Source organism: Moschus berezovskii, chromosome 20, assembly GCF_049115385.1.
Source record: "Moschus berezovskii isolate FMDL1 chromosome 20, NW_MosBer_1.0, whole genome shotgun sequence".
Lineage (NCBI taxonomy): Eukaryota > Metazoa > Chordata > Mammalia > Artiodactyla > Moschidae > Moschus > Moschus berezovskii.
In genome coordinates, this window is record NC_142479.1 from 59906045 (window position 1) to 59924745 (window position 18701).

Below are 18701 nucleotides of genomic sequence, written 5' to 3' on the forward strand. Positions count from 1 at the left end.
GGGACCAAGACAGGGCTTTCCCGGTGGCTGAGTGGTAGAGTCCACCTGCCAGTGCAGGAGATGCAGGAGGCTGTGGTTCAATCACTGGGATGGGAAGATCCCTTGGAGAGGAAATGGCGACCCACTCCAGTAGCCTTGGCTGGAGAATCCCACGGACAGAGGAGCCTGGTGGGCTACAGTCCATGGGGTTGCAGAGTCGGACACTAGTGAGCATGCCCAAGACAGCTGAGGCCACAGTTGCTGAAGTTCTACTGGCTTTGACGTAGTCTCTCCTGGTACACTTGTGCCTCGATTTCTTCACAGAAGTTCTTTGAAGCCTTCCTCTCACAATGCTGGTCAAACGTTGGGGGGCATCAGGATCCAAGGCCCACGGGATTTAGAGTTTTAAACACAAATCAGGGTGCGTGTATCCTTCACCTTTCCCCTCCTCCACTCCTCCTTGACCCATTTTGTGAGTTTTGAGCAGATCGCTTTTCGGGTCTGTTTATTTCCTTCTCTTCTCTGCCAAGTTTCTTGTGCCTTCCCCTTTGAGCCACCAAGAGCAGGGTCAATAAAGGTTAATTAGATTTAAGCTAGTGGCTGGTTTTATGAGACACGTGCGTGCATGCTAAGTCGCTTCAGTCATATCCAATTCTGCAAGCCAATGAACTGTAGCCTGCCAGGCTTCTCTGTCCAGGGGGTTTTCCAGGCAAGAATACCGGAGTGGGGTGCCACTTACTACCAGGGGATCTTCCCAACCCAGGAACTGAAATGAACCCAGGTCTCCTGCATTGCAGGTGGATTCTTTATGTGTGTGTGTGTGTGTATATAATTCGATGTACTATATTCCTGAAACTAACACAATGTTATATAAATGAACTATACTTCAAATTTTTAGAAAAAATGTAAAAAGGCAGTTAGATACTACCGGGTGTTTATGGTTTTTACTATTAGAGTATGTGTCCAGGGTCAGAGGTGACAGTCACAGAGTCTGGGTCCGGGGGCAGCGATTGGACCTTGTCAGGCGAGTTCTGGGGCTTGACCCTGACCACACTTTCTCCAACTTCTGTGCAAGCTTTGCAGCTGTAATGAGGCCACCCAGCCACAATCAGAAATGTGTCACAACAGAGAACCTCCTCAGTTCATTTGTCAGTGGATAAAAGGGCCACTGACATGCCCGAACCTAACTTCAAGAGAGGCTGGGACTGCTGTCTTCCTGGGTTTCCAGAACGAGGGAAACAAATCTGATGAAAAGATAATGTCATCTCCGCCACCCAGAACACCATTCCTTCTTTATTCCCGTTAATGAAAGGCAATGGTTGGAGATAAGGGCACATCTTCGCTGAGAGAATCTCCTGTGCGTATATGAAAGGCCTCCGAATGGCATTGCAGTGAACGGGGACTCTTTATTTGATTCAGCATTTCCTGAACGGATCACTGAGCCTGCTTTTCTGAGTTTCACCTCCCTTGGAACTCATATTGTGAGGCGTGAACTTCGGGAGACGGTCCTGTGGATCTTGGTTCACCTATCTGCACCAGCTGCCTCTTAGTCCGTGGCATCTGGAACAAGAGGTGACTCTGGGGAGTCCTGGAGAATGAACGGCCACCACCCACCCCCACGGTGAACCCATGAACCCTTCTTTCTGGTGCCTTCCCTCCCTGCTTCCTGTGTCACACCCCTTTTGCTAGGAACTCATCACAGGGAGGGGTGGCCCTCAGGATTTATTTGGAAGGGACCGGAGCCCAACCTCTGACCCAAAGGAGACTTCCCCTTAGTCTGCTCAGGGTGAGGCCCTTCCCCTCTGTTGGGTTCCTCCTGAGACCGCACCCGCTCCCTTGCCACCCTCCTCTGGCTCGGCTGGGCAGTTCAAGCTGTTTGCAGCCCTTCTCCCTCCTGGAGCCAGAATCTGCTGTTGGGGACCCTGTGCCCCTGCTTCCAGCTTAGACCCTCATTCCTTATTACGTGACAGACACCTGTGCCCCCACCAGCTCCTCCCACGTCTCTCCAGGCCAAACTCCTGTGTCTTCAAATGTCAGTGAGTTTCCAGCCCCTCACGGCCCTGCCCTCCACCTCTGGCCCTGTCATTAATGTCATCCATCTTTGTTTGGGCTCAGCATTCCAGTTTCTGTTAACTTCTGGAATCTCGATTGGGTCATGAATATCTTGGTGATTGGTCACTCTTTCCAGCTCTGCAATGCCTGCAGAGAAACTTCCCTGGTGGCTCAGATGGTAAAGAATCCTCTTGCAATGTGGGAGGCCTGAGTTTGATCCCTGGGTCAGGAAGATCCCCCTGGAGAAGGGCATGGCAACCCATTCCAGTATTCTTGCCTGGAGAATCCCATGGACAGAGGAGCCCAGTGGGCTGCAGTCCCTGGGGTCACAAAGAGTTGGACATGACTGGAGTGACTTAGCACAGCAGAGGCAGACAGACTCACGAGCCTGTATTTCTACGGCTTCATCCGAGTCACTGAGCTGGGCTGGGGAGGGGAAGGTGGATTTGGAGGTTCAGGGAGGAGGGGGCGGGAAGGGTACTTACTGGGCTTACCTGCCAACCTGCTCAGAGGCCAAGTTTATATACTCAGCTGATGTCTTGCCGGCCCTGCCCTTCCTGTGTCTGGAAACGGCCCCCAGGAACCCCTGTCATTTTCCAGTACGGTCTCCCAGGGGCTGCCATGTTCTCACCAGCCCTGTTCGTCTGCTCACGGTTCATTGGCCCAGACACAGGGTCATGACGTGATTTTCTGCCTTGGCAAAGGGTCTGGTTAGTTTCTCATCAAAGAAGGATGTTAAGTGTTCTTTAATATTTATTTATTTGGCTGCGGCTGGTCTGAGTTGTAGCATATAGCATCTTTGGGCTTTGTTGCAGCACGTGAGATCTAATTACCTGACCAGGGATCAGACCCAGGCCCCCTGTGTTGGGAGCATAGAGTCTTGTTTGCTGGACCACCAGGGAAGTCCTGTTAAGTACTCCTGATCTTGAGGAAATACTGGTCTGCAGGGGGAGAGGACTGAGGCCAGCCAGCCCCCAGGGCACAGATATCCCAGCTCAGTGCCTACCTGGCCCCGTGAGGTAGACGAGCAGGCAGGGTTAACTGTGATGTTTTTTGTTATCATTTCTTGAAGCTATGGAACAGTGACAGACTTTATTTTCTTGGGCTTCAAAATCACTGCAGATGGTGACTGCTGCCATGAAATTAAAAGACGCTTACTCCTTGGAAGAAAAGTTATGACCAACCTAGATAGCATATTAAAAAGCAGAGACATTACTTTGCCAACAAAGGGCTGTCTAGTCAAAGCTATGGTTTTTCCAGTAGTCATGTATGGATGTAAGAGTTGGACTATAAAGAATGCTGAGCACCGAAGAACTGATGTGTTTGTACTATGATGTTGGAGAAGACTTGAGAGTCCCTTGGACTGCAAGGAGATCCAACCAGTCCATCCTAAAGGAGATCAGTCCTGCATATTCATTGGAAGGGCTGATGTTGAAGCTGAAACTCCAATACTTTGACCACCTGATGTGAAGAGCTGACTCATTGGAAAAGACCCTGATGCTGGGAAAGATTGAGGGCAGGAGGAGAAGGGGACGACAGAGGATGAGATGGTTGGGTGGCATCACTGACTCAATGGACATGAGTTTGAGCAAGCTCCAGGAGTTGATGATGGGCAGGGAAGTCTGGCGTGCTGCAGTCTATGGGGTCACAGAGTCGGACACGACTGAGCGACTGAACCAAACCTGAAGCTAAGGCATGTGTCTAGCACAGATGGCCCACAGGACAGATGGGCCAATTTCAAAAAGATAGTACAAACAAGTGTGTTTACTGATGGAATACAATTGGGTATATCTGCACATACATCTAATAACTCTGGGGGTAAAAAAAGTACACGGCCCTGGCCTGACCACCTGTTGGCCCCTCCCTGTTCTCAGGGTGCTACCAGCCACCTCCCTCCCTGGCCTGGACCAGTCCAAGACATGACCCCAGCCCAGGCTCAATAGCTTCGTGGGGAATCTGAGAGCTGTATCAAGTGACAGAATGGAGCAAGCAGGTGCCAAGTGATGCCATCTAAACATCTCATCCTCTGTCACCCCCATCTCCTCCTGCCCTGCAGCTCCTCCTGCTCCCTTGGACTTGGCTGCATCCAAGGACCCGTGCTTCAGAGAGAGGGAGTGTCCGTGGCTCTCAGGGATGCCCCCTGTGTCCACTGGGCGGGGGTAGGGGTGGGAAGCAGGGGGATGGGATGCTGGTTGGCCAAGTGGAAGGAGCCAGTCTTCAGGCAGAGCCCTTGCTAAGCTGTCCTGGGGCTGGTGGGCCCTTGGGGTCCTCGGGTGAATGACCCCTTCCTGGTGGTGCAAGAGAAAGCAGAGCATCCTCAGATGATGTGGCCTGAGGGGTGAAAGCATGTTAGCAGGATCCTAAAATCCAACCAGGCTGGCCGCTGAGCTCATGCCTCGGCATGCGGGCAGAAATCTTATGTGCTTCAGACACATGCAGGTCATGTCTTTCCTACTGCGGTGGTGGCTGAGTTACCTCCCTGGTGTTTCTCCCCTGTGGATTTCCTGGAGCAACAACCTATTCACACCTGCCCCAACCCCTGCCTCACCACGAGGCGTGTGGGTCCTAATCTGGCCACCTTCCTGGAATTCAGCCTGAACCAGTACTTTCGGGGAAACTTTCTACAGGGTTTCAAGGAAGCTCTGCCCACAGAAACTAAGGAGGGGATTTCCCTGGCAGCCCAGTGGTTAGGACTTTCCAATGCAAGGGGTGTGGGTTTGATCCCTGGATGGGGAGGTCCTAGGATTCCCACATGCCTTGCATCCAGAAAACCAAAACATAAAATAGTAGTGATACTGTAGCAAGTTCAATACAAGACTTTCTTTAAAAATGGCCCATATTAAAAATAAAATCTTTAAAAAATATAAAGAAACTAAGGAGGACTTTCCAGCCCGGGGACCCTGCCATGAACACCATCAGGTAAACAACACCAGGAGGTAAACACACACCTCCTGTCTGTCTTCCCACCCACTGAGCCCAGTGCTCCCTCACCAGCCAGACACCTGCCCAGGAAGACAGCCCAGAACGACCCCCTGGTCTGAAAGCAGTGGTCAAGTCTTTAAGAAGATGGAGCTGACTTCCAAATCTAAAACTGCCTTTATTTGTGGTTGGCTCAGCGTAAGGTGCCATCATTGATCAGCAGAGTTATAAAACTGTACAGGAGGTACAAAAATAGGCTGTTTAACTTAGATAATTACCGTCACTTCATCGACCTTTAAAAATACACATAAAAATTGTACAATCTGGCAGTTTATAAAATATAAAGCTAAAAAGAGGATTTTTAGGTTCCACAAAGAGGATTGTATCACACGATTAACACATACCCATGAAACAATTAACCATCCACAGAGAAGACACAATGGCACAGAATTTTAAAAAAAAAAATCACTTAAAAATTAACATTTTTACCCTGACCAAATTATTCACCCTTTAATGACAAACTACTGTAAGGCGTCCATCCCATGGAAGGATACAGTATAACTTTTCCAGTTTTAAAATGGTCAGGGGTGTTTATCCAAAGCAAATCTGATGTGCTTTAAGCAAGTGCAACTGTCACTGGATCCACTTCAGAGTAAAAATTAAATAAATATAAATAGGTTCAATAAATAGGTCGTTGCAAAAAGAACACTACATAAAGTTAGCATCTGAGAATGTGGCAGAATCGACTGGTAATGCTTTCTAGGTCAGTGGGGACGCCCCGTCACAGCTTCCGGGACACTGAAAAGGAATACTGTACCTGCTGGACACTCGAGAACAGCGGGTGAGGTGAGCGGGGTGGGGACTTTGGCTGGAAGTGTTGGTTAAGGCTGCTCCAGCAGGGAGGCGCATTATGGATGCTGTCTTTGCGGTTTTCCAATGAATACAGAGAGGATTTGAGTTCTGATACAAGAATTGGAACCAGTTACTCGTGGGAAATCACTGATTCACAGAGAAAACCAAATATACAAAGAATAGACTCTTTGGTTTAAAAGATAATGGTCCAAAAAAAACCAAAACAAAGAACAATGACGGTCCAACCCTGGAAGGTGGAATTCCGGCTCATCTGTACAGGACACCTGGAGACCGACTTCCAGGCAAGGTCAGTGTGCACAGCGATGCACAGCCCCAGGAAAAACCGAAGTCAGGCCCCGGCCCAACTTGGGAAAAAAAAGCGTCCAAGAGGAGAAAGCCCTACAACCCAAAGCCCAGCCCCCTCCATCTTTGACGTCAGAGCGGCCACCAGTTTATCTTTTCCACTGCGGTGATAAATGAATGGCGTTCACACAAAACCTCACCCAAAGGATCAGTCAACGGAAGAAACTACTCCAGGATGGTGAAGGGTGGCCAGGGAAAGAAACACTGGGAAATACGAAGAAGAGGGATTTCAGAAGCTGAATGATCAGAGAGAAAGCTCAAGAGAATAGAAAGAGGCTCCTTTCAGGTATGCTGTGCTCTGTCCTCCAGCCCTTCCACAGAAGGCTGTGAAAATGGAACCAGCCCACCTCCCTGGATGACCTCAAGGCTGAGGATCTGATGAACAGAGATACACAATGAGAACAGTCCTGGGAAAGCCAAGCCTGGCCACGGTTCAACTTCAGAGAAGAAAGCATCCAACACGAGAAAACCCTACAACCCAAAGGCCCCCTCACATCTTCGATGTCAGACCAGACTCCAGTTCTTCTCTTTCACTGTGGTGATAAATGAATGGCATTCACACCAAACCTCACCCAAAGGATCAGGGTGAGCTCTGATAAGGAACTTTCTTCTCAAGTTGGTAGGAAGGAAGCACTTAACTGGGCCTGCTCACCGGTGGATCTCCCATTGAAAGACGTGTAAGGGGTGGGAATGATGTCTCCCTGGGGAGAGCCGACGAGGACTACCGCATTGAGAAAGGGGGAGATGGGAGAGGAACGTGGTGCCCAGGGTGGCATGCATGGGGCATCAGGTGCTTTAATGACATCACGGAACACCTGTGACTGCCAAGCGAGCAGATGCTCTGGTGCCCATGACAGATGGAGCTCTTTAAAAACTGAAGTTAAAAGGACTCAAGAAGCAGCATGAGGATTCTGGCAGGTGTGCCAAGGACAGATTCAATACAAGGTTCAATACAAGATTTAGAGACGATGGTGTCCATGGGATTCCTAGCAGATGTGACTAAATTCTGTCTTAAAGATGAGATAGGACTTCCCTGGTAGTCCAGTGGATAAGAACCCGCCTGTCAATGCAGGGGACATGGGTTCGACCCCTGGTCTGGGGAAGTTTCCACATGCCTTGAGGCAACTAACTGAAACGCTGGGACTACTGAAGCCTGTGAGCCCTACGGCCTGTGATCTGCAAGGAGAGAAGCTGGTGGCCTCAACTAGAGTAGCCCCTGCTCACCACAGGTAGAGAAAGCCTGTGTGCAGCAACGAAGACCCGGCACAGCCAAAAATAAATTTAAAAACAGAGAAGATAAAGATGGTGCACTTGTGAAAATTCAGCCTTCCAGGAATTGTACAAAAGACCATATCAACGGCTCAGCTGTGACAGGATGTGCAGAACCCTCTTTTCATGAAAGAACACCTTCCTGCCCAAAACAACAGGAAACCAGAATTCTAGAGACCAGGAGAGGATAAACCAGATGGTGCCCGAGGTGCCATCATCATGGGGACCCACACAAGACCTCTACAGGCCACTTGGGAGGACTGACGGGTGCCTGGGTTCCCAAAGGTGATGGGGAGAAGATGCTCAGAAGGCGATCTGCTGGGTGCCAACCCCAGATGCACGCCTGTCCCTGCCCCCGCGTTTTCTTCGCAGCGCTGGTATTTACTGCCTGTCGGCTCTCTACCACTGGCTGGCGTGAAAGCCGAGGTTTGGCTTGTTTTGTTCACCTGTGTCTCTGGCACCCAATATCGTGTCCAGCACATACAGAAGTGCTCAAATAAAATACAGCGAATAAACGAGTTTGAGACAGTTGGAGTTAAAAACTAGTACCACCAGTGGAAAAGGCATTTAAAAAAAAAAGCTGTCCTGGAGGCTGCTGCTGCTGCTGCTAAGTCACTTCAGTCGTGTCCGACTCTGTGTGACCCCACAGACGGCAGCCCACCAGGCTCCCCCGTCCCTGGGATTCTCCAGGCAAGAACACTGGAGTGGGTTGCCATTTCCTTCTCCAATGTGTGAAAGTGAAAAGTGAAAGTGAAGTCGCTCAGTCATGTCTGACTCGTAGCGACCCCATGGACTGCAGCCTACCAGGCTCCTCCGTCCATGGGATTTTCTAGGCAAGAGTACTGGAGTGGCTTGCCATTGTCCTGGAGGCAAGAGGGGCCAAAACAGAGAGATGACACAAACCCTGGGGTGTTGGGAATGACCTGGCTACTCCGCGGAGAGAGCATTCAGCAGAGACAAAGAGGAGGCAGCTGACCCCCCACCCCTGCCCCCGGCAGCACAGGAAGCTGACGGTCCTTTAAATCACTCATGGCACTTTCTCCTTCTCTACCTCGAACTGTCTCATCATCTGCCCTGGCAGCAAAGCGACCTGCAGAGCAGTATGAGAACAGCTGGGGAGGCGGCTGGCCTGGGAGCATCAGAGCCGGGAGAAGAAAGGCGTTGTTTTTCCGTGTTCCTGAAAAACGGACAGCACAGTATGAGACATGATGCCTACAGAGGATGCCGGGGTTCCTAGGTCTAAATGAGGTAACTGAAGAGGTTTAAAGATGTAGGATAATTTTAAAAGAGAGAGAGAGAGAAGATGACTTTAGGCAGACAGAAAGGAAGGGAGTTGAATTCACCGAAGGAAGAATGAGTGTGTTGGTGACTGGCTCTCATTCAAATCCACTGCCAGAAAATATCTTACGAGGAGAAGAAACAGCGATTTCTGTCAGTTAGAGAAACTTGACAGTACCGTTCTTCCTCTCGAGCGGAGTCTGAGTTCACCAGGACCGAACTGCACTGATCTATCCACCTGGCTAGAGAAGGTACACAGAAAATGCTTCCTGACCTGTATCCTGACTGCATTAAACCTCTAAGGCTTTTGGCAGAGAAAAGAGAGAAATTTTTTTACTAAAACTAATGTTAAACATTGTATCAATTTTGGGGGGAACCCATGGTACTGACATAATTTAGAGTGTGATTTTGAGGCTGTGTCACACATGTACATAGTGTTGCTACCACGGTTTACTCTTCAGCATTCAAGAACCAGGGATGGGACTTTGGTACCCTACAAGATAGAAGATGTATTATTCTGTTTCTTGCATTGCTTTTTCATGAGTAAGCTTTAAGTTCAGTTTAGCTCACACTAATGTAGCATTCTACAGTATGATCAAAATAAAAAGTTATTAAAATCTGCCAAGAGAAACATAAACGCCTGCCCACAAAGTGTGTAGTGACCCTGCCTCGGCTCTCAACCCCCTGGCCCATTCTGCTGGCCCCAGAGACAGAACAGCCTCACCGCCTGCCTGCTGGCCAGGACCCCCCCGGTGGGCCCTGAATGTCCCATCTGGTCTGCTCCCCTCCAGCCCTTCTGGCCTGTTCCTGCCTGGGTCTGAGCTTCTACCCTTCGTAGCCAGGGGACTTATCCTCTCTTGCCCCCAGATGTTCCTAAATAACCCCAAGTGCCCAAGGCGTGGACCCACCAAAGGCCACCGTTCAGGCCATTAGTGCCTGGGGCCACAGCATCTTCTCAGTGTATGTGAGACCTGCAGACACGGCCTCACCTTTCAGAGTGTTGGGCTGGCCTGTCCCCCTCACCACACCCCTACGCTCAAGGTTCTCGCTGCCCCAGAGGAAATGCTGGTCACAGTGACCTGGGAGCTTATGGGTGCACAGCCTCTCTGATCCCCAGGGAGGACACCCTCTGAAGGCCCTCCCCCTCCCAGAAACCCTCTCCTTCAGGGCCCTGCTCCTAGCAGAGGCCACACTTGGTGCAGCTCGGCCTAGCTGGTCCAGAAGAGGGGTGCTCCTGGACCCAGCACGCGGGCAACACGGAGGGGTCCCTCGTCTCTCTTCCTTAAAGGCCTACAGGCTGGCATCAGACAAGGAGTTTTAAAAGAAATGAGAGTCTGAAGCGAGTATATCCAGGAGAAGACGGATGGTGCTCCTCTCTGCCTCTGGGACTGGTCCTCCTTCGCAGACATTCCCCGATGGTCCAGCTTTCATGACCAGCATCTTCCTAGCTCCTCCGCAGGTTGGGGGGGTGGGGTGGAGGCGGGAATCACCTCTCCCTCTGCCCGGGGTTGGCATCTTCCCCTGCTGGCTGCGGAGCGGGCAGCTCAAGGCACTCGGCTTCAGGGCCTGGTCTCCCTGCTCGGCCGGGAGGCACCGGGCTGCAGCTTGTAGAGACCAGGCCTGTGGTCCCAGGGAGGCCACCGGCATGGAGGCCGCCGGGCTCAGAGGGCGTCTGCAGTCTCGGGGGGCTCGGGGTAGTAGGGCTGGAAGGGCCTCTCGTGGCGACACGGCTCCATGGCGTGGTAGGTGTGTGAGAGGAGGCGGGGGAAGCGGGAGGTGAAGTAGCGCACGAAGCCGTCGGGGAGCGCGCCCAGCGTCTCCTGCACCGCCACGGGCAGTTCCCGGTAGTGGTGCTTCTGCAGACGGAAGGACACAGACACACGGTCGGCGGAGAGCAGCCCGTGGGGCCCGGGCCAGCCCTCGCCAGAGGAACAGACTGCGGGGCTGGGTGGAGGGACCACCCGTCCACTCCCCAGTCTTTTCCCCTTCCTTGGTGTGGGGAGAGCGGGGAGCAGCAGTCAGGTGCAGGAAGGGCCCCCACAGAGGGACTTCATCAAGCGCTTTCCAGGCAGGGAGAGGGCACCGTGCAAGCCAGTGAAGGATGTGGTGACTGAGCCCGCTTCCCAGAGCACAGCTCCCTGTCCCAGCATCCCTGAAAAGAAGGCTCATCCGGGGAGGGAACACCTGCTAAAGTGTCCAGTGCAGCCGCGGCCACCCAGCCTCGAGCTCCTCACTCCAGGGTGGCCGGAGCACCCACGGGGAAGGGATTCGAGGAGGGGGCTGTGCAGCGGCCCTGCCCGGCCCCGCCACGCGCCCTCGGCCCTCACCTTATTCCTCATGGCTCGGAGGAGATCTCGGACCGAACTGCCTTTATAGGTTCTGAATTTCCGCAGATCTAGAAAAAAAAAAAAAAGGGAGGCAATGTAACAAATCCACCAGATTCCAAAAGAAAACAGTTTTGGGGGCTCCTGGAGATGAAGCGATCTTAGAACAGAAACATGACCTAACACCATCCTCATCGCAGATTTCCCCAATCTGAACACGGTGCGGGGTGGCAGCGTTAGCCTGAATTCTGCCTCCCAATCACGCCCGTGGTCACAGATGACCGCTGAGAGCACCATGCCTGTCTCAAACCTGTCACTCTGACAGACAAAGGAGGACACACACGAGAGCAATGGGGTGACTGGCTATCCAAACCACAGGAAGCCTCAACCCCAGAAGCGCTATTTGGGGCCCCAAGCGGCCTGGAGTTGTCGGTTCGCAAGAACCGCTTCCGCCCACCAGTGCCTGGGGCGCCTCGTGGTCACCTGTCTGCAGGGGGACGGTGATGTTTTCCCGCCAGTCCATCTTCACCACGGCCCGCCCGCCGCGTTCCAGCTGCTTCACTATCGGGCCGTCCAGGGCCTCCTTCTCTATCCGGTCACTCACGTCCTGGGAGGGAGAGAGGGCAATGGGTGATGGTCAGTGTGGAGGCGCCGAGGGCCGAGGATGGACACGTGGAGTGATGGCATGGCCACCCCTGCCTGAGCTGGGCAGCGAGGGTCCTGCCTGCCCCCCGGGAGCAGCCCCGTCTGCCGCTCACTGAGGAGAGACCTCCTGGCCCCACTGCAGACCCGCAGCACCTTGCCCGCGTGTCACCCACACTACGTGCCACACGGGGCCACGTGTGCAATCTGTTCGTTGATGAACCAAGGAAAAGTTGGATAGTCATGCTGTGACTTCTGTGCGCCCACACACACAAAGCCATGACTGATGGAGGGGGGCAGTTATCATTCTTCAATCATTTAGAAAAAACAAGAAGCCAAGACTTCTTTCAGAGGAGAAAAGCCAGTGACAAGAGTATCAGGTCCAAAGGCCCCAGCTATGGATCCAAATCCTGCTCTGTGTCTGGGGTATGCACCTGACCACGGGCCTCGCAGAGTCCCCATCAGTGAGACAGTTCCACTGAGCAGCCTTGTGGGGAGCATAGCCTTCATCTTTGATGAAGATAAAATCAGACCGGATGACTGTCTAACTTGCAGTTGCAAAAGGAAAGCCTTGGGGGGAACTAATGGTCAACTTGGGTACATGGGGGGCTTCCCTGGTGGCTCAGTGGTAAATAATCCACCTGCAATGCAGGAGACGCAGGAAACAGGGGTTTGATCCCTGGGTCGGGAAGATCCCCTGGAGGGGGGCATGGCAACCCACTCTAGCATTCTTGCCTAAAGAATCCCATGGAGAGAGGAGCGTGGTGGGCTACGGTCCATAGGGTCGCAAAGAGTCAGACATGACCAAAGCAACTAAGCATGCACTTGAGTACATGGGGGCACTTGGAGCTGAACCTCAGAGCTGGTACAGCTTGTGATACAGACGGAAGCCTGTATGTTAACAAGACAAGTGACTGGAGATACTAAGAACTTACATCTCAACCTGGGGTGTGGTGAAGTTCCCTTTGCATGAGCTTTATTCCTGCTCTACGTCTTATCATCAACCAAGTGACCTAGCTAATCTGGAGTCCCTTGAAGACGTCTGCCCTCAGACATAATGTTACTGCATTCTTAGACTACAGTGTCATGTAGACATAAACACTTATGTGCACTGGGAAACCAAAAAGTATGTGTGACTCGCTTTACTGTAATATTTGGTTTATCACCAGGGTCTGGAGCCGAGCCTGCAGTATCTCCTAGGTCTGCCTGTACGAAGAAAATATATTGAGATGCCAACAGTGGTTCTCTTTCGGTTGTGGGATTATGGGTCATTTGTTTCATTCTTCGTTCTTTGCTATAGTTTCTGGAAAGAAACAGGCAAGGTTAAATGAATATTTTTGATGAAGAAAACATCTCCACCTGGAAGAACTGGAGCTGCTTTTCCAGGCTCCAGAAGAAAGGGTGTTTCAGCACATGCTTCGCTGATGGGCGCTTCTGGGGGTCCATGGCGATCATCTTCTCTATTAACTCTCGGGCAATGACGTCCTCTGCAGAGGAATAAAATAGATATACAACTCATTATGACCAGCCTCAAGCTGCAAGCAAATGAATACCCAACACCTTAACCCTGCGACTCAAGGTTCTACTGACAAGTGAAAGTCACTCAGTTGTGTCTGACTCTTTGCAACCCCAAGGACTATACAGTCCATGGAATTCTCCAGGCCAGAATACTGGAGTGGGTAGCCTTTCCCTTCTCCAGGGGATCTTCCCAACCCAGGGATTGAACCCAGGCCTCCTGCATTGCAGGCAGATTCTTTACAAGCTGAGCCACAAGGGAAGCCCAAGGATACTGGAGTGGGTAGCCTATCCCTTCTCCAGCAGATCTCTCCAACCCAGGAATCAAACCGGGGTCTCCTGTCTTGCAGGCGGATTCTTTACCAACCGAGCTATCAGGGCTTCCTGACAGAAACCCATTCCAGTAACATAAGACTTCGGCTAAAAAGGAAAGACCTCATCACTCAGTCAGTGAAAAGGAGTGACCCGAAATGCTCGCTGTCAGAGTCTTGGGTGACACTGTCCTACCTCCACACACTGGACTGTGGGCCACCAGGATGACGCACTAGCTGAGTGTGGATGGACGTGGGTAGAGAGTCAAGATGAAGGTTAAAAACGAGCATGCTTTCCCTGGTGGTCCAGTGGGTGAGAATCTGCCTGCCAATGCAGGGGACGTGGGTTTGATCCCTGGTTTGGGAACTAAGATCCTACCTGCCACGAGGTAACTAAACCTGTGCGTCACTGTGCCCTAGAGTCTGTGCTCCGGGACAAGAGAAGCCACTGCAATGGGAAGCCTGTATACCACAACTAGAGAAGGCCCCTGTGCAACAATGAAGACCCAGCGCAGCCGAAAATAAATCAATAATAAAAAAAGAGCATGCTGCAAAATACTAGGTACTACTTAACTCCATTTTTCATAAAAATATGACTGTGTGTCCAGAGAGATAATCAGAATAATGTGTACAAAGGTATTGATAGCAGTCAGTCATCACTGTGTAATGGAGCTATGAGCCTTTATGCTAATCTGTTTTGTCTCCAGGGAATAAGGAAAATTAATCCATGAGCAAAATTTTAAGATAGTTTTAAATCTTTTTAAAAGGCAGGAATAGGTGTCACAGGCCAATTACAATGTGGGAAGCCCTTTAGTCAGGCAGAAAGGCTTGTCCTCCCGCCTGGAGAGTGTGGACCCACACCATCTGTCCTTAGACCAGGGTGACCCCCCGACTGCCAGCCCACACACGAGAGCCCAGTTTACGGAGCATGGCCCTTCCGTCTCCCCGAACATCAGGACAGGAAGGTACCTCAAACTGTTTAACCCTCAGGAGTCACAAACTGGAAAACAGAGGTCCCCAAAGGGGCCTTGCCCAGGTCACAAAGGTTGTCATGTGACCTCAGGAACCTGTGAGCTACTTGGCTTCAGGACACCCCACCCAGCCCTCCACCAGCTCTGGACCGAGTCCTTGGTTCACTGAGGCCCACAGGGTGAGCAGCTGGAAAGGAGGCCCTCTGGGGGCTCAGAGCCAGCACCACCCCTGCCGGCAGGGGCTGCTCCCAAGCCCCCAACTCTGCCACCTGCTCACCATACTTCTCGGGGTACAGACAGTTAAGCCCTGCCCCCCCAGCCAGCCCCCCACTCACCATGCTTCTCAGGGTGCAGGCAGTCAAGGCTGTAGGCACCCAGGAGGATGTTGGCCTGGCGTTGCAAGGACTTGCCAAAGGGGTGGCTGCCCTCAGATATCACGTAGTAGAAGACGCAGCCCGCGGAGAAGATGTCCACCGTGTAGGTCTGAAAAGAAACGAGGGGCATCAGATGCTCTGGAGGGTGGGGGCGTTCTCATTCTCAACTAGCAGCAGAGGTGCAGCTGCTGGGAGCAGTGCTGGGCGTGGAGAACTGGGCTCTGGAGCCAAGGTGTGGGACGCTGGCTCCACCACTGGCCCCCGGAAGGCCCCTGGTCACTCTGCACCTCAGCATTCATGACCATGAAATGAGGATGAGCCCATGGGGCTGCTGTGAAGATTAGCTGCATCCTTGCTGGTAGTCATTCTTTACCCAACCAGCTCATCAGCCCTTGAGGACAGGGCTGCCTTTGCATCCCTGTGGGACCCCAGGTACGTGCATACAACAGGCCTTAACCTTTGTTAATAAATGAAATACAGTTTTCGGTGGGAATTCCCTGGCAGTCCAGGTTAGGGCTCTGCGTCTCACTGCTAAGGGCATGAGTTCGATTCCTGGTCAGGGAACTAAGATCCTGTGTGCTGTGTGCTTAGGCCAAAAAAAAAGCGTTTCATTCAAAACCAGCTCCAGAAAGTGATTATTTGACAAGTTTCCAGTGCGTTCACTTTGATGTTATCTATTAACATGTCTCACTCATCCCATGACACCATTCCGTGTCTGGAGATGAAACCAGTGTGTGTGTGACTTCTAGCTTGGTCTACATGGGGTGGAACGCTGGGGTGGAACCCAAGCACGGCATCAGTCCCTCACGCCAGGCCCCAGCACTCAGATTTTCCACCGGACGACGTGAGGCTCTAGTAAGAGAAAGTCAGGAGCTGGTCGCCCTCCTCAGCCTTCACAAGAGCCTCGTGAGGTGAGCGGAGCAAACGTCACCATCCCCAGACGAAGACACAGAGGGGCTCGATGACAAGCCAGGGTCGCTGCGGGGAGTGACAAACCAGGGCAAGACGCAGGTCTTATTGCCAAGTCCGTTGTCAGAGCGTTCCTGAGGTGGGTGACAGGTTCAGTACAGGAAGAACGAGTCCACCAGCGCGGACGCGCTCGCCTAACGGCCACTTCCCGCCTCCTCGGGGAACGGCCGACGCCCCCTGTTTTCCGCAGCCTGTGCTGCCGGTGTCCCCAGCATCACACCCCTGATGCTGCCGCGGGGGCTCCTGTCCTGCAGGCTGGCCCCTCTGCCTCCAAACCCAAGAGCTCACCTCTAGGCTCAGTTATGCCCTTTCCCAAACTCATTTCTGCCTCTGGTCCTTGTAGTTTAAATCCTCCGGAAGCTGATAAAATACACATGCTGCCAAGACTGAGGTAAGTTGAGTCTTTGGTAAGACTTGACAGGACAAAGTTGCTACAAATATTGCTGTGGGATTAGACGTGGGAGACTCAACTGTGAGCTAGACGGGACATAAATAGCTCGAGGCTAGGATTCCGCTCTCAAATCGCTCAGGGGGCGTTTAAAACGTCTGAGTCTCAGTGCAGAAGTCACAGGAGGCATTGTGAGCGCGCTTTATGCAAGAGAGGAAATCAGCAAGTCCATTTGGTTGGACCCAAAGTCAAAAAAAGACCTTGTTTTACAGCAAAGATTTCTCTTACTTAGAGAGCCATGTTACTTAAATTTAAAATTAAATATTTACAGTGTGTATGTATTTTCTTATGATTCTCTATCGTAACTCACTTTTTTGATTAACAGACCAACTGCTGGTCCCCAGTGAATTAGATAAGGTGGCTCTGCTGCATTTTATCTATTTTAGGATGGCTGATCCCATCCAAGTCTGCTCAGGGGAGTGTCGGATAATCCTCCAAGGTCTTGGTGAGCTAGAAGGCAAGGTGCTCAGACACGACTGGGCTCTTAGCAAAAGAACGAAGAATCCAGCTCAAAGAGGCTCCGGTTGGGCAAATCGGAACAATTTGAGAATCAAAAGGAATGGGAGCTATTTTCACAGAAGTTTAAGAAACATCTGATGAAGCTCAACTTTCAGGAAGCAAGGACTGCCAGAAAATATTAGCCTCTAACATTAAGCATTTAGATGCTTACCTGAAATCTGCCTTGTACAAAGGAATAGTATGGATAAACTGAACTGCACATTTTTAAAAAAACTTGGTTGCTATTAAAGCAGAAATTATAAGGTTGTAAAAAGGAAAGAGAAAAGGAACAAAAACAAATAAGACTATACCGGGTTATATTACTTTTTTTTTTTTTTAAATCCATGAGTCCATAGTGACTTAAAAAAAAATAGCAAGGGCATAGAAAAATGTCAGCTAATAAAATGTAGAACTTCAACTGGATGGAGTGATTCAGGCAAGGGATGCCAACGAAAGCTGAATCATTACCTGAGGGACTGTTGGTATCAGGATACCGACATTCTGCCAGGGTGCTGCCCCACACGGTCCTGGCAAAGGGGATATGCCACTGTTAAACACCTGTGCCAGGTGGGCCAACTCGGCATCACCAGGAGGGGTACAGTAATAGTAATGGCGTCCAGAACACTTAATCTGAATCCAACTGAACGTCTAGACCTACTTTTAGTTCACAAGAAATATAAGGAATAGATGGGGAAATTCAACATCACCAAAGGAAATGGGTGAGTGAATCCTGAGTGGGGCGTTCTACAGAGAAGCATCTGGACTCCTCAGAGAGCCACTGTCATGGGGCAGAAAAGGTGGGAGAACCGTGTCAATTAAAGGAGAGAAAATCAGGGACTTCCCTGGTGGTCCAGTGGTTAAGACTCCACACTCCCAATGTAGGGGGCCTGGGTCTGACCCCTGCTTGAGGAACTGTTCAAATGCCATGCAACAAACACACTTGGTTGGGTCCTGGTTGACAAAATCCAGCTCTATAACAGACCGCTGGGGAACAACGAGGGAAACTTAAATATGGATCGAATACTAGGCATCGTGCAAACAGTATTAATGGTTGAGGTGTAATCACGGTGAGGTGGTTAGGAGGTAGAATGTACTTGTCTTTGGGAGACAAGTGCTAAAGCATTAAAGGGTAAAGGGCTGGGAGGCCTGCCACTTATATGCAAGTAGTTCCAGGGACAGAGAGTGAAAAATATGACAGATGCTGAATTGAGGTAGAGGGACAGAGGCACTCACTGCTCTCAATTCTCTGTATTCTCAAAACAGAAAGTTGGAAAACCAAAAATTTAAACAAGAATGAAAACTGGAAGTCTGCTCACCTTATGCTAGCCCTGATTTCCCAGTTTCCCAAAATAGGGGGAAAGTGATTGGAAGAGGAGGAGGGAAGAAAAACAGACCACGGCCCACACCTGCCTCTTTCATTCATGGACAGGAGACAATGGTAAAGTGGCAGCATGTGCTGCTGGAAGAGTAGCTCTTTGCTAAAGAAACATCCCTCTCCAGAAGTGAGCGCTGCAGCCCGTCAGCAACTGGAGGTTCTGACTCCCGAAGGTGCGAGAGGCTGGCTCCGCGGTTTCCACAGAGTTGTGCCCATTACTCACGGGGTTCTCCTTGCAGTCTTCGCTCAGCATCTCCGGGGCGATCCAACCTTCGGTGCCCGGCACCCCTGAGCGGCGGCTGAAACTATGCCTGCCCACGGCCAGCTTCTTGCAGAGGCCAAAGTCAGAGATCATGGCCTTGATCCTGCCGTGTGCATTGGGCATGGAGAGGAGGATGTTGTGGGGCTTCAGGTCTCTGTGAACTAACAGAACACCCCAGGTTAGTCCACTTCTTCCACCATGGGGACGCGCCCTCCTCAGATTCCCAAGAGACCCGCTGCTGCCTCTAAAGCTTCTAGTCTTCAAATGTGAAAGTCCTCAGGTTTGTCGACAACTGGGACT

At 51.3% G+C, this 18701-nt stretch overlaps 1 protein-coding gene across 1 annotated transcript in view; it reads right to left on the reverse strand.

Moving 5' to 3' along the window:
- Positions 1-5407: 5407 nt before the first annotated feature.
- The window catches only part of ERN1 (endoplasmic reticulum to nucleus signaling 1), an 83214-nt gene continuing 69920 nt past the window's right edge, over positions 5408-18701 (reverse strand). The window contains exons 17-22 of the mRNA XM_055408214.2: positions 18363-18562; positions 14811-14958; positions 13038-13165; positions 11520-11643; positions 11040-11107; positions 5408-10568 (exon numbers count right to left, since the gene is read on the reverse strand). Of these exons, the coding sequence (XP_055264189.2) occupies positions 10374-10568; positions 11040-11107; positions 11520-11643; positions 13038-13165; positions 14811-14958; positions 18363-18562 (863 nt within the window). The 3' untranslated portion in view covers positions 5408-10373. The remainder of the gene's footprint in view (positions 10569-11039; positions 11108-11519; positions 11644-13037; positions 13166-14810; positions 14959-18362; positions 18563-18701) is intronic.